This window comes from Megachile rotundata, chromosome 6 (assembly GCF_050947335.1).
Source record: "Megachile rotundata isolate GNS110a chromosome 6, iyMegRotu1, whole genome shotgun sequence".
NCBI classification, from domain to species: domain Eukaryota; kingdom Metazoa; phylum Arthropoda; class Insecta; order Hymenoptera; family Megachilidae; genus Megachile; species Megachile rotundata.
In genome coordinates this window covers 3,585,238-3,599,870 of record NC_134988.1, presented here as the reverse complement: position 1 = coordinate 3,599,870, position 14,633 = coordinate 3,585,238, and the positions used below count along the sequence as shown (strand labels likewise).

At 36.5% G+C, this 14,633-nt stretch overlaps 1 protein-coding gene across 1 annotated transcript; it reads right to left on the bottom strand.

Moving 5' to 3' along the window:
- Positions 1–9,393: 9,393 nt before the first annotated feature.
- Positions 9,394–11,898, bottom strand: LOC143264628 (uncharacterized). The gene has a single exon (XM_076532759.1). It carries the CDS (start codon positions 11,883–11,885, stop codon positions 10,029–10,031), a length of 1,857 nt encoding a protein of 618 aa, XP_076388874.1. The 5' UTR covers positions 11,886–11,898; the 3' UTR covers positions 9,394–10,028.
- Positions 11,899–14,633: the final 2,735 nt, after the last annotated feature.

Here is a 14,633-nt window from a genome sequence, read left to right as displayed (position 1 = left end):
ATGAGATACTTTCCTCTACTTTTAAATTAAAGTCTGATATTTAGTTAATGACGTTACATAATATGTGTTAGTGATCAATTGTTTATTTCAATTTATCAAAAATAACAAATCAAGCAATATATTGATCAACACCTTAACGCATTGAGAACAACACTTATTTTACTTACTAACAAGGAATATCTTCCAAACGTTACACTGCGATTTTAACGAAATTTTAATATGTTATAGAGCTTGAAAAAATATTTGACACGTATTTTTTTTACGTGCGAATATCCACTTTGAAGTGATGAAGATAAACTTTTTTGGAGTTGAAAAAACCATTTCCACAAATCTCGGGAACTATTAACTATAGGTAAAAAATTCAAAATGCAAATTTTTCCGTTTTGAAAGGCCAATAATAATATGGCGTGAGTGGATTTTTGAAAAATTTGTTTGTTTAAAAAATAGTAAAAATTAAAATTATTGTGCAGAATTTTTAAAGAGAACGTTGAACTATTTTGGTGAAACATACGTAAACTATGGGCCCAAATAAAATGTACGAATAAATGGGAATTTGTAATTTGTCTCGTGCAAAAAATATTACTATGGTTGGAGTTATACGTACATTTTATACCTTCCATTCGGTGCACGACTGATTTCTATACATACATAATATTCTGGCAATTGTATTTTATTACACTCTTTATACTAATTTATTTAACACAAGAATTTGGCTCCTATAAAATGTAGGACCCGAGACAGGTATGCGTACTGGTGGTAGTATTCGATATATGGTAGATCTGTATCGTCGAAATCTTTCCAACATGAAGAAATTTCGTGTTTCAAAGAAATGTATGAATTTGACTGCGGAGGAGGGTAAATAAAAAGTATTTAGACAGAATCCAGCCTGAAAAATCATGATAATTTATTGGCTCGAATGACTCGAATTAGGGGAAGAAGCCTTGCGGTATAAAATATGTATTTGTTAGTGATTGAACAGTTAAAGTCTAAATGAGTATGCATACTTTGTGTATATTGTCGAGTATGATTGTTGATTGATTTGAGAAACACAGGATCTCGCTTAATGTTGTGAATAGATTCGAGGAGCATAGAGTTTCGCTCAATGTTGTTGTTAATTGATTTGAGGAGCACAGGGTCTCGTTCAATATTGTTACGATTCGTGTTATAATCCGCATTACGTGGAATTCCCGCTCGAATAGTGTTATGATTCATCTCAAGAACCAGTCTGCAATGGTTATTATACACTACCGCTCAAAACTATGTGGACACTTACATTTTCTTAAATTTTGTGATACATATTGTATATTTTTATCGTTAAACAATATTTGTTCATAAACTCTAATATTAACATGAATGTAATGTATTATAATAGTACTAAATTATCAATTTATTTATTCAACTTTCTGAAATAAATAAATGTCTATCCGGTGGGTGGAAAGGTGCGTTATATGTATTGTGTTGTGCGCATAAAGTTTGTGGGTCTTTTCTCTGCTAATTTACAATGACTGCATCGCTTAAGCGAGGTCTGTTGCACTCTAAAGAATAACGTAAACATTTGTAAACATGATTAATAGCCAGGATGCCACGACTCATCAACGCGGAAATTTAATCACGCGATGGACATATTGACGACAAGAAAATATGATTATATTTCATTGCTATCTGTAAGATATTTAACAAATTATTATTACAATATGTCCTCTAACACTGGAGGAAGTGGAATACATATAAGATAAACAAATAATTCAAAGCTATCACATTTTCGCGCATTCAAAAGAATTGAAGAAGTGTCCACATACTTTTGAGCGGTAATTACGTTACTTTACGCCGAACTTTTTGACTCTCGATTCGACCAGCACAAGATTCAACAATCGATTGTGTCTTTGATACAGAAAAATCGTCCGAACACCCTCGCGTTTCAGAGGGTGACAGTCGAGAAAATCTATGATTTTCTTTGATGAAGTTGTTAAAAAAAGAAGGTATAGATGTTAGCCGATTTGTGGCAAGCACATGCTTACACTAGAATCGGTTCGGACAGAACTTGATACACAAAGGGTCCTCGGTGACCCGTATTCCGAGGTATAAATCTATTTACGGTGGTCTACGCGTTGAACCCTGTAATAAATCCCTTAGTCGCAGCGGAGGTCTCGGTTCGTAGCCGACCAAGATCTAAAAACGTGGATTGTATTTGCATGAAGTGTAATATGTTCATGATTAACTTACAATTAGAGTATGTGGAATTGTACGAGCTGTATCTGCTCATTCAGTACTGTTCCACATTTGTAAAACCTATAGTAACTCTGAAAAGAGCAAAAACTATGAAAAATGCTGATTTTGCTGCAACTCCGAAAACATCTTTTTTTATAATTTCGATCATTTTTTTATAATTTTTATATTGAAATGGTATTCTAAACTATTGAGGAATGGTAGTAAATGTAAAAGGTGTATTGAGGATATCTATCTTAAAATTGAAACGGAGGTAGAATGATCACAGCTAGATAATGTTATGGGTGTTCGACCGCGAACCGAGATCTTTGCCGCGACTAAACGATTTATTGCAGGGTTCAAGTGGTTCGGCGCGTAGGCCACCGTGAATAGTTTATACCTCGAAATACGGATCACCGAGGACCCTTTTGTCTCTCAAATCCTGTCCGAAACAGTCTTACCGTAAACACGTGCGTGCCATAAATCAGCTAACAGCTGTACCTCTCTTTTTAACCGACTTCGAAAAAGGAGGAGGTAACTCAATTCGATCAGTATATTTTTTTTTCTATGTACGTTCGCCGATTACGCCTAGCTGGGTGGAACGATAGGAACGAAACCTTTTGCATCTGGAAGGTTCTGACTCCCCATTGGTACCATTATCAAAAAATTTTTCATTTTTCAATTGCAAAGTGTTGTTATTGCAAAAAAACCGGCAACTTTTGAAATAAACTTTTCTCGATTTTAGTGCGCTTTTAATATCTTATCACGGACATGATTCTGAACAATTTTGTTCCTATACAAATTTCGCGGAAAGCTTTAGTTTTCGAGATATTAGCGAAAAATTGTTGTTAACTTTTGAAATCAACTTCGGACGATTTTAATGTCCTTCTAATACGTTATTAGTAGCATGATTCTGAACGAGTTTTTCCTTATGCATAATTGATGGAAAACTTTAGTTTTCGTGATATTAGCGAAAAACTATTGTTATTAATATTAGTGGAACGCCCCGTGCTATGCACGGGAAAGACAAGAAAGGACAATTACAATGCACTATACCAAAACACTAACTAAGCTTTACCGCTTTGACACGCGACTTATGCAGTAAGATGAGTTCACGTTGACGTTGGTGTATTATTCCCATTGCTTGGTACAGTCTCCGTATCGTTCTAAAAATGCATCAATTTAATTTGTTAGAAAATTTGTTGCGCAAGATCTGCTATTATTTTACGAATACTTTGACCCTTGCGCAGTCCTAAACCGTAAGAGATACACATGAGCAGTACATTTTTGCAAAGAAAGTTAACAAAGAACAAATGAATGAAGCACCCTCAATCATGATGTAATTAGTTTGTACTTGTCTCTGAAAGAATGTCCCTTATTTTTTTTTCTATGCATGTTCGCCGGTTTTTTCCTAGGTGGGTGGTCCGATCGGAACAAAGCCTTTCGCATCTTGTAGAGTCTGACTCCCCATTGGTACCATTACCAAAAATTTTTTCAATTTTTAGTTGCAATGGATTAATGTTGCAAAAAAAATTGAAAAACAAATATTCATGTTGTCTTTTACTTAATTATGCTCATGGCATTTATGCAGACAAAAAAAAGCCCGGAAGAACTGTCTCACAGTATCCTATACAATTCTCCCTATTTCACTAAAAAGCGTGAAATAAAATAATTTTCAGAAAAAAAATACACCGACTTCGAAATGCACTAAAAAGTATAAAATAATTTCTATTTCCTAATGAAGTAATTTCTATTTCTTTGAATCATACAATTACGTCACAGATATGAATTAAACCTATTTACTCGTTAGGTAGTATATTAAATACATTTCAACTTTTTCGGAGGCGGCGCAAAATTAAAAATACCTCAGTAAACGTTCCTGCCAATAACCAGTTGATTGTGGTATGGCGTATTGGAAGTTAATAAATCCTGAGAAAGAATACGAACCATTAGAGGTATATCTGGTAATATACGTAAATGTAATGACTGCATCTTCATTTCGCAACGTTTCTGATATAAATCAAATTGAACTTCGTTCGCATGTGGAAGCCATGGATCTAAGACCCTATAAACGGAGCCCACGACGCGGGAATTACCAAATTTGCAGCAGATGGGTTCTATCTTTATAGAATATGCGGCGATCGAGTCTTTCCGTCGCATACACTATGAATCTAGATAGACCATAGTTACATTCTATACGCACTAATACCTACTTCGCGGCGTGTTGTCGAGTTATATGTACAGGGTGTCCGCGCCAAAGTGTTACACCTTAATATCTCATGGACTATTGATGTCACGAAAAAGTGCTTATATGGAAATTGCAGGGTAAAAGAGGCCCTATGTTTTGGCAGAAGCAAAATTTTTTTATTGTTATTAATGTAAAAGATATGATGATGAAGTTTCGTTATTTTAAATGGAACTATAATTTTTTTCTCGATCAGGTGATAGTGCTTTTCAAGACGAATTCATCAAGATTTTATGTACTTACCCGATTTTTATTAGTTTTCGAGATATAACGCTTAGAAATTTACAGATTTTCAGCAGTGACATCTCGGTTTGACGAGTAAGTCATAAAAACGTTCTTATTGTTACGGTAAGTGCCGCTGGTTTGACTCTGCCTGCCGAAACAGATAGGCGGGGTGTATGGTCAAAATGGCAGGTCCGAAGAGTAAGAAACGTGAAAAGTATTGTCCATTACGGTTTAAGTTTTCCGTATCGAAGATGATATTAATTGTAATTTGGAAGGTTGGGACATTTATTTAAATGTTTCAGTACAAGGTAGGTATAAAGACAATTTAACAAAAAATAATATGCAAAAAATTTATTCCACGTGCTTTCCGCTATTTGAAATACAAGTTTGTATACGTTTTACAAATTCGTTCTCGACGTTTTCCATAATTTCGCACGGGATATTTACGCATGCATTGTGTATTCTATTTTTCAAGTCAGTTATATTGTTAAATTGTCTTCATACCTACCTTGTACTGAAACATTTGTACTCATCACAATCGGTGATCAGTTCGTTTCGCGTGGGTGTCCCGTAACTAGTGTTACTCCCTGAAAGGGGTAGTAGAGGACGTCATTCTGAACAAGATTTTCCTTTGCAAAAATGGGGTTTGAAGCTTCGTTTTTGAATTATTAAGGAAAAACACGGACCAATTAGAGCGCGAGGATTTCGCGCGTTCAGACGCGAGAGCGACAGCTTCGAAATTGACGGTCGATCGTGATCGTGAACAAACGTCGGTATAGCGTCGGTATGATAGAAAGCTGTTAGATGAAAGTTACATTGAAAAACGAATGAACAAATCTGAATTATTATTGAATTATTATTTATTAATGCATAAGAAATAAAGAAATTAGTCCTTACTCACGTAATCAGAATAAGTCGAATTTATTCGATACATTTATTTGTTATCGCAAAGAAATAATAGATAAAATATGGAAAATCATTCTCGTTAGATATTGTGATGAGGAAAAAGAACAAATTCTTATTTTAAAAAAATGATATAACCTTTCCATTCAGCAAATAAAAATTTGAATTTGAATAATTAACAAATTTAAATGTAACTCACCCATTGAACCGTAAATAATCACGATGAAAATGTATCTCTGTCACCGGGTCGATCCACCGATTCTTACTGATAGCATAAATAAATCACCATACAGAAACTCTCAAGAAACGCTCAAGTAACTTCACTGTCATCTTTCATTATTAGTTTTTATTATCACTTTTTTCTATCACTTTTTACTAATTTTCACTGTGAGTCCGACCCGTGAATAGGACGAATGAAAACACGTGAACGAATATTCATAAATAATTTACACTATATTATCTTGAAAGCAAGAAAACAGAATTTTCGGTTAGAAACAATGATACATTTTATTTCGACACGTTTCTTTCGACAATAAACGACGACTGTCGATCGACGCCGCAGTCGTTTAACAGATCATCGTTGCATGGCAACCGTTCGCGACATATTCCTCGCGATCGAGAACGAAACCGCGATCCGTGGCCAGTGTAACAATGTCTTCTAATAAAATATGTAATACAGTGTTCATTCTATACAGGGTGTCCCGTAACTAGTGTTACTCCCTGAAAGGGGTGGTAGAGGACGTCATTCTGAACAAGATTTTCCTTTGCGAAAATGGGGTTTGAAGCTTCGTTTTTGAATTATTAAGGAAAAACACGGACCAATCAGAGCGCGAGGATTTCACGCGTCGAGAAGCGGGAGCGACAGCTTGAAGTCCAGCGGCTGAACGCGAACGCGATCAAGAGTCTTTGCCTCGGAACAGTCTAAACATCCAACGCGAAGTCTTTACATCGAAACTCAGTTAAATAACGAACAGAATAATTAAAAGTATTGTTTATTTATTCATTCATCATGAGGGAGGAACGAAATTATTTATGCGTAATTAATGCAAGTTATGCAAATGAAATTTATTGAATATTGCCATTCGTTATCGATGAAGAATGTGAAATTAAATATTGAAAATTTTTTATTTTACTTCTAACAATAATATTAGTCAATGAATTTACTCATTGTAATGAAAAATAATTATTCAGTTCGCAAAAAAAGAGTTTCAATTTAATATCTAATAAATGTATTAACCGGTCTACCTTACATTCACAGGAAATTTATTAAAATAGCACTCACCCATTGTTTGAAAATAATCCTGTTTGAAAATAATCCTTCAATGACAGCGTTGGGGGTCCTGAGTCGTCCCGCTGATCATGACCTGCCGTAACATCGGCACCGTATACCACAGCTGACAGCACTCAGAGGTCACTGCACTGACTTCAGTTCACAATACGATCATTTTCAGTCATTTTTCAGCAAATCTTTTCAGCTACTTTCTTCACGCCGCGGTTCGCGTTTGTAAAGCGAAAATTCACTCACGGTTCCCGAGTCAGTCTATCGAAACAACCCATTTTTTAATAAACGAGAAACATTATCCGCGTTATATCGCGTTTGGTCTCATTTTAATCGGGAAAACGTCACCAATATGTTTAAAAGATTTTAACACGCTTCTGCCCAAACGGTAAAGCGGCACTACTTTTCGCGACCATTCTCGTGCGGAACGCGAAACACAACTGCCGAACAGAATATGCAGGCGTTTTTCTAAAACAGTTGAACGTTCTTGATGCGGCGACGAGCCGTGCTATTGCGAACGTTTCTGGAAAAATACTACACAACTGAATATCTACGACACGATATTACCGATGTATTGTTATGGGTGTAGTATTTTTCCAGAAACGTTCGCAATAGCACGGCTCGTCGCCGCGTCAAGAACGTTCAACTGTTTTAGAAAAACGCCTGTATATTCTGTTCGGCAGTTGTGTTTCGCGTTCCGCACGAGAATGGTCGCGAAAAGTAGTGCCGCTTTACCGTTTGGGCAGAAGCGTGTTAAAATCTTTTAAACATATTGGTGACGTTTTCCCGATTAAAATGAGACCAAACGCGATATAACGCGGATAATGTTTCTCGTTTATTAAAAAATGGGTTGTTTCGATAGACTGACTCGGGAACCGTGAGTGAATTTTCGCTTTACAAACGCGAACCGCGGCGTGAAGAAAGTAGCTGAAAAGATTTGCTGAAAAATGACTGAAAATGATCGTATTGTGAACTGAAGTCAGTGCAGTGACCTCTGAGTGCTGTCAGCTGTGGTATACGGTGCCGATGTTACGGCAGGTCATGATCAGCGGGACGACTCAGGACCCCCAACGCTGTCATTGAAGGATTATTTTCAAACAGGATTATTTTCAAACAATGGGTGAGTGCTATTTTAATAAATTTCCTGTGAATGTAAGGTAGACCGGTTAATACATTTATTAGATATTAAATTGAAACTCTTTTTTTGCGAACTGAATAATTATTTTTCATTACAATGAGTAAATTCATTGACTAATATTATTGTTAGAAGTAAAATAAAAAATTTTCAATATTTAATTTCACATTCTTCATCGATAACGAATGGCAATATTCAATAAATTTCATTTGCATAACTTGCATTAATTACGCATAAATAATTTCGTTCCTCCCTCATGATGAATGAATAAATAAACAATACTTTTAATTATTCTGTTCGTTATTTAACTGAGTTTCGATGTAAAGACTTCGCGTTGGATGTTTAGACTGTTCCGAGGCAAAGACTCTTGATCGCGTTTGCGTTCAGCCGCTGGACTTCAAGCTGTCGCTCCCGCTTCTCGACGCGCGAAATCCTCGCGCTCTGATTGGTCCGTGTTTTTCCTTAATAATTCAAAAACGAAGCTTCAAACCCCATTTTCGCAAAGGAAAATCTTGTTCAGAATGACGTCCTCTACCACCCCTTTCAGGGAGTAACACTAGTTACGGGACACCCTGTATTATTAGTGTCGCGCCGCTGCACGTTTGCTCTACAGGGTGTTACCTGTAACGCTACTCACGATTTTTCTCCCACTTGCAGCCACCTTACGAAAAAAAGTTTAGAATAAAATTTGCAGGGTATGAAGTGCACAATAGATATTAGTAAAGCAAATTTTGAAAACAGTTTGTTCTCTTGGCAAAGTCAAGGTCACCTTGGGTTTCTTAAATAGGAACATACATTTTTTTTTATTCATAGCTTTAGAGGACATCGAGACGAATTCGAAACATATATTACATTATATTTTTATTAACATATTATTCGATTTACAGAAGTGGAAAAATGTAAAGTACTTAGCTTTTGACTTTGGTAGGGTAACTATTATTTGGTTCCAAAGAGATCATTGAATGTAAACACGCGACTAGAATATAAGAAAAATACACTTTATTTAATTACATGTTCAAAATGTAACATATGCCGCCTTCCATCACGTAATATTCCAGTCTTTTACTTCACATTTCCACTTCTGTAAATCGAGTAATATGTTAATAAAAATATAATGTAATATATGTTTCGAATTCGTCTCGATGTCCTCTAAAGCTATGAATAAAAAAAAATGTATGTTCCTATTTAGGAAACCCAAGGTGACCTTGACTTTGCCAAGAGAACAAACTGTTTTCAAAATTTGCTTTACTAATATCTATTGTGCACTTCATACCCTGCAAATTTTATTTTAAACGTTTTTTCGTAAGATGGCTGCAAGTGGGAGAAAAATCGTGAGTAGCGTTACAGGTAACACCCTGTATATGTATATATTCCTAATATGCTGATTCCCCGCGTTTGAGGAATCCGCATTATCAGCGTCTGTGACACCTTCCCCCTAATTTTTAAGATTTTGACAATCTGTTTTAAATTGCAAAATCTGTTCTATGTTTTGTGCCGGTTTATCTAATGATAGGAAGTTCAGAAGGTAATGGTGGTGATATGGGAATTGGTTCATCTGGTGTAAATCTTACGGAATATGCATTGTTTGTTGGGCTACTATGGAAACAATTTATGAATACTTGATTGCAGGGGTTCGTTAATGTTTTGAAAAGAGAAGTTATTAATCTGTGGATTTTGAATTTATAGGCAATGTAAATTGTCAGTATACCGATAGCTACGTATCCTGCGTATCGTAATCCGTCCATGGTTTGTTCGTATATAATCCTCGTTCTTCTGTGTTCTGATAGGAGTTGTATCTGGTCATCTATTTCGTCCAATGTATTTCCTAGCGTTTTTAATTTGTGCGCGTTTAAATGGCGAGAATCGTCGAGTCGGATCAGAGGAAGGTCTGTTATTTTTAATGTTGTATCTTTCAGTCTGTCTTCTAGTTCTGTATTGTTTAGGATACTTCGTAATGTAATGTCCAAGGAAGTGTTTATTGTAGCTTTGTTTTCAGGTTGTAAAATTATGTCTTCGGTAATGCCTTGACAGTCGGGTCATATGGTTAATAGTATGGTTCCTGAAATTTCTACATTCCTGGGTTTTTTATCAGGGCAGATGATGTGTAATGTATCCGTTGTGGGAATAGTTGCTAACCATTGTGTGTTAGATTTCAACTGAATCCAAAGTGTCTTTTCAAATTTCGCATATCGTATGGTGCATGTATTGCTGTCCGATTTGAATTTCAATAAGTTTGTTAAACAAGCGTCTTTGTGAGTTACAGAATAGTCTGGCGTCTGTCGTTTGCATATATGAAATTTGCTACTACGTTTACATCTGTTCAATGATTCGTTGTCAGTAGTGGAGAAGGTTGTTTGGATCGTGTTTAATATAATATATTCGTCTGGGGGATCATAAAAGTAGAAAGTTTCTGAAGCTTTTTTATGGGGAATAGGAATTACTCTATATGCGTTGTACATTTGGGTTTCAAGTAATGGGATATGTAGGATGTAGACAAGCCTGTTTTTTATGTATGCCATCGTTATTTCGCTAATGTCAATAAGAGTAGTAAAACTAGTTATTTCCAATGGAATGGGGAGGGTATCTTCAGGTAGATTAGTTTTTTTAAGCGCGCTGTATAAAACGTCTGGAGACAGAAGTTGAGGATGTATTATGCCATGCTTACTATCTGCAATGGCGTTCATTAAATTATTTACATCTTCGCTATAGTCATTAACAATGTTAGTTAATTCTAATGCTAATTCCTGAAGTTCGATCTCGTATTCATTTCTCGCGGATAAATTGTAAAGTTTTTCGTTATTGATGTCTATCGCAGTTAGTTTAGATTTAAAGGCTCTAACATTTTCTAAGTTATCTAATATTTGCGTTTTCATTATGTGTGTCTGATTTTTTACTAATCGAGCTATCGTACCTATATCTTCATGCAATTTGTCAATTTCTGTGTTGTGATACTCTGCATCTGCAGACGAAAGCGTGCCGAATAGAATTTTACTTACTTCCCCAATTGGATTAAATATTCCACGTTTTCTTCGAAAGCTAGCGCGGCCTATTAAACGATCTATTTGTTCTTGTTGTTTCCTAATCCGATTTATTTTAACACCTAAATATGTTATAATTTTCTCTGCCCTACATACTATGTTATGTTTTATACATAATTGCTTAAGTCTTATTACATGTGAGGTTAATACTTCTTTCTTATTATCTAATTCGCTTATCTCTATAAACGCGATGATCCTCCAGGTTTCGTGGTACATCCGGATTTTGGAGAGGTGTTCCAGATATATTGGTGCATCATCAGTAATATGAGACACCGCGTGTGAATTATCAACATATACAATTTCAGATCGGTTATTTTTGCCTAATATTTTAACATTATGTGATGATAAAATTTCTATAATCGGATATGGTCCTAAATATAAGGGGTCCGTCTTGGTCCTTTGACCATGGTTCTGTAGATACACCATGTCTCCCACTTGGTACTTAGGGCTGCGTTTTATAATTTTATTGTCATAAATTCCCTTGTGTTTTTCCTTTGCCCGCGTTATGTTTTCTTTCGTTCTGCTTAACTGAGATTCTAGGTGCATTTTCAATTCTTTAAGATATTCTTCGCCCGTTGTTCCTAATCTCGGTGACTTAAAGCTGTTAGGCAGGTTAGCCTTTCTCCCAAATGTCAGTTCGTAAGGGGAGAACCCTGTTGCTTCGTGAGTTGCTGTATTATATGAAAGCGACGCTAATTTGATAAATTCGTCCCAATCGGTCCAGTTTTGATTTACGTAGTGTCTAAGATATTCTTTTATCGTGTGGTGTGCCCTCTCAAGACTACCATTCGATTGTGGCCTGTAGGTAGTTGTTCGAATGGGTTTTATTTTGAGCATTCTCTCTAATTCCGTCATTAGCCTGCCTCCAATGCTGTGCTGGTTATCTGAAAGAATTTCTTCTGGAAATCCATAAATTGATAAGTATTCCTTTACAAGGCCCTCTGCTATTGACTTAGCCGTTATGTCCTGTAGTGCAATTAGTGATATGAATTTAGTCAATTGATCTTGAATTGTTAAAATGTAGCGATTTCCTATGTTAGTTTTCGGTAGTGGTCCTAATATGTCGATAGCAATCTTTTGATGGGCTTCTACCGGTGTATCTATTAACAGTTCTTGTTTTGCTTTAATCCGCTCATCTTTATTCTTCTTGCAAGATTGACAGTGAGATATTTCTTCCTGAACTTCAGACTTTTTCACTGGGGGTGTTACTTCCCTGGTTTTGATTAACGTCTTAAAAATGCCTGCATGACCGGCTGTCGGTGATTCATGTATTTGTTTTATTAACAGTTTTTTATCTATTGGAATTGTTTCATTCGCGATGATGTGTACGCAAATATTTGTATCCTTGAAAATAAAATCTACGAGTACAGATTTTGTTGCTCCGCTTTTGATAACTCATTGTGAATTATTAGAATATTTTTCGTTCCCTTTAGGTGTTCTGCAATCTTTATCTTTTGGAAATTACTAAATAAATCCTCTAGTTTGTTTCCTTTCGACAGAGTGTTGGGAATTAGCCACTTCCCTTGGTCGTGCTTCAATGTTTCTATTTCCGTCAGGATTACTGTAACGTGTGGTGTTAGTGGGTATTTGTTCAAGTGAGCTAAGGCTGCCAGAGGTTTTTTACTTAATTGCGTAAATTCTTCGTAACTCGGTTCTCGATTGAGTAGGACTTCGACTACGTATTCTTCTGGGTCTGCTACTTCTTCGGGTGTGATCGTCTCGTTAATTTGCCTCGTTTAGAATTTCCATTGCGTCTGGAGAAGGCGACCTGTCAATGGGATATATTGGCGATAGTGCGTTAGCGTTGCTGTTGGTACAACCCTTTTTGTACTCTATTTCGTACTCGTATTCTTCAAGTTGGAGCCTCCATCGCATCAGTCTTGAATTTGGATTTTTAATATTCATTAGCCAGATTAGTGGCTTGTGGTCGGTGACTATCTTGAATTTACGGCCATATAAGTATGGTCGGAAATGTTTACATGCCCATACTATTGCTAGAAGCTCCTTTTCGGTAGTGGAATAATTTATTTCGGCGTTATTCAGCGTTCTGGAAGCATATGCTTTTGGTTTGTCAGATCCTACGGTTCTCTGGCTGAGGACTGCACCCAGGGCTTTCCCTGAGGCATCAGTTCTTAATATAAATGGTTTTTCGAAGTCTGGAAATTGTAACAATGGTTCCGTAACCAATGCTGATTTTAGTGTTTCAAACGCCGTTTCTTGTGGTTTTTCCCATTTCCATTCGATAGATTTTTTCAAGAGTGTTGTTAATGGTTTTGCTGTTTTACTAAAATCTTTAATAAATTTTCGGTAGTAGCCGCAAAGACCTAAGAATTGTTTGATATGTTTCGGATTGCGAGGTTTTGGGAATTCTGTGATAGCCTTGATCTTTTCTGGATTTGGTTTGACACCGTTCTCTGATATGACGTGTCCGAGGTAGGTCTGTTCTGGTCTCAGGTACTCGCACTTATTGGGCTGAAGCTTGAGACCCGTTTCTCTTAATCTTTGAAATAGAGTCCGTAGTTTATCGTTGTGTTCTTCTAATGTTCTTCCGTATACGATTATGTCGTCTAAGAATACTAGGCATACCCGATTGATAAGACCGTTTAACGCGTTGTTCATCATACGCTGGAATGTCGCGGGAGCATTCTTTAACCCGAAAGGCATTCGACAATATTCGAAGTGTCCACTCGGTGTACTGAACGCGGTTTTCCGTGAATGTTCCGGATTCATTGGTACTTGATGAAATCTGGATGTAAGATCGAATGCTGAGAAATATCTCGCGTTTCCTAACTGATCTAAAATTTCGTCCGTGTTTGGCAAGGGATACGCGTCCTTTTGTGTCTTTTCGTTTAATTTTCGATAGTCCACCACTATTCTCCATTTTGTTCTACCGCTCGCGTCTTTTTTCTTAGGTACTACCCAAAGGGGAAAATTATAAGGCGAATCGCTGGGTTGAATAATACCTTTTTCTAATAATTCTAGCATCTGTTTCTCAATTTCTTCTTTGTGGACTGGCGGATATCGGTATTGCTTTACATTAATAGGAATTTCGTCGGTAGTGTAAATATTGTGCTGAGCCAGCTCGATTGGTGGAAGGTAGTCTCCCGGAAGTGTAAAGATATCGTCGTATTCGCTTATAATATCCCAAAGCTCTCTTTTTTCGCGTTTGTCTGCGATATGGGACAGGCGCGTGTTCTCTGATAGAATTTCGAGACGTCTTTGACGGTTTCCTACTACTTGAGTCGCAAAAATTGTTTCCGTTCGGTATCTTTCGCAACTGTATACCTTATCCGGTATTCGGATTTCTCTATCTTGGCGATTGCTAATAGCCACGCGTGCCGTATTATTCTTTATGTTAACTAATGCGTTTAATTCGTCGATTATTGCGTCTCCTTCTGGAATGTCAGTATGCACCGTGATTGTTTGAATGGAACTGGGTTTTATGTAGGCTAATGTTGCCGGCCGTAAAACGTATTCGTCCCCTGCTAATGTTAATTTTTCTTTGTCATTGCCTAATTCCCACTGAATTCCGTGTGATTTAAAAAAATCTAATCCTAAAATTCCATCGTCAGCTATAGGGAAATCGTTAGGTACTATATGGAC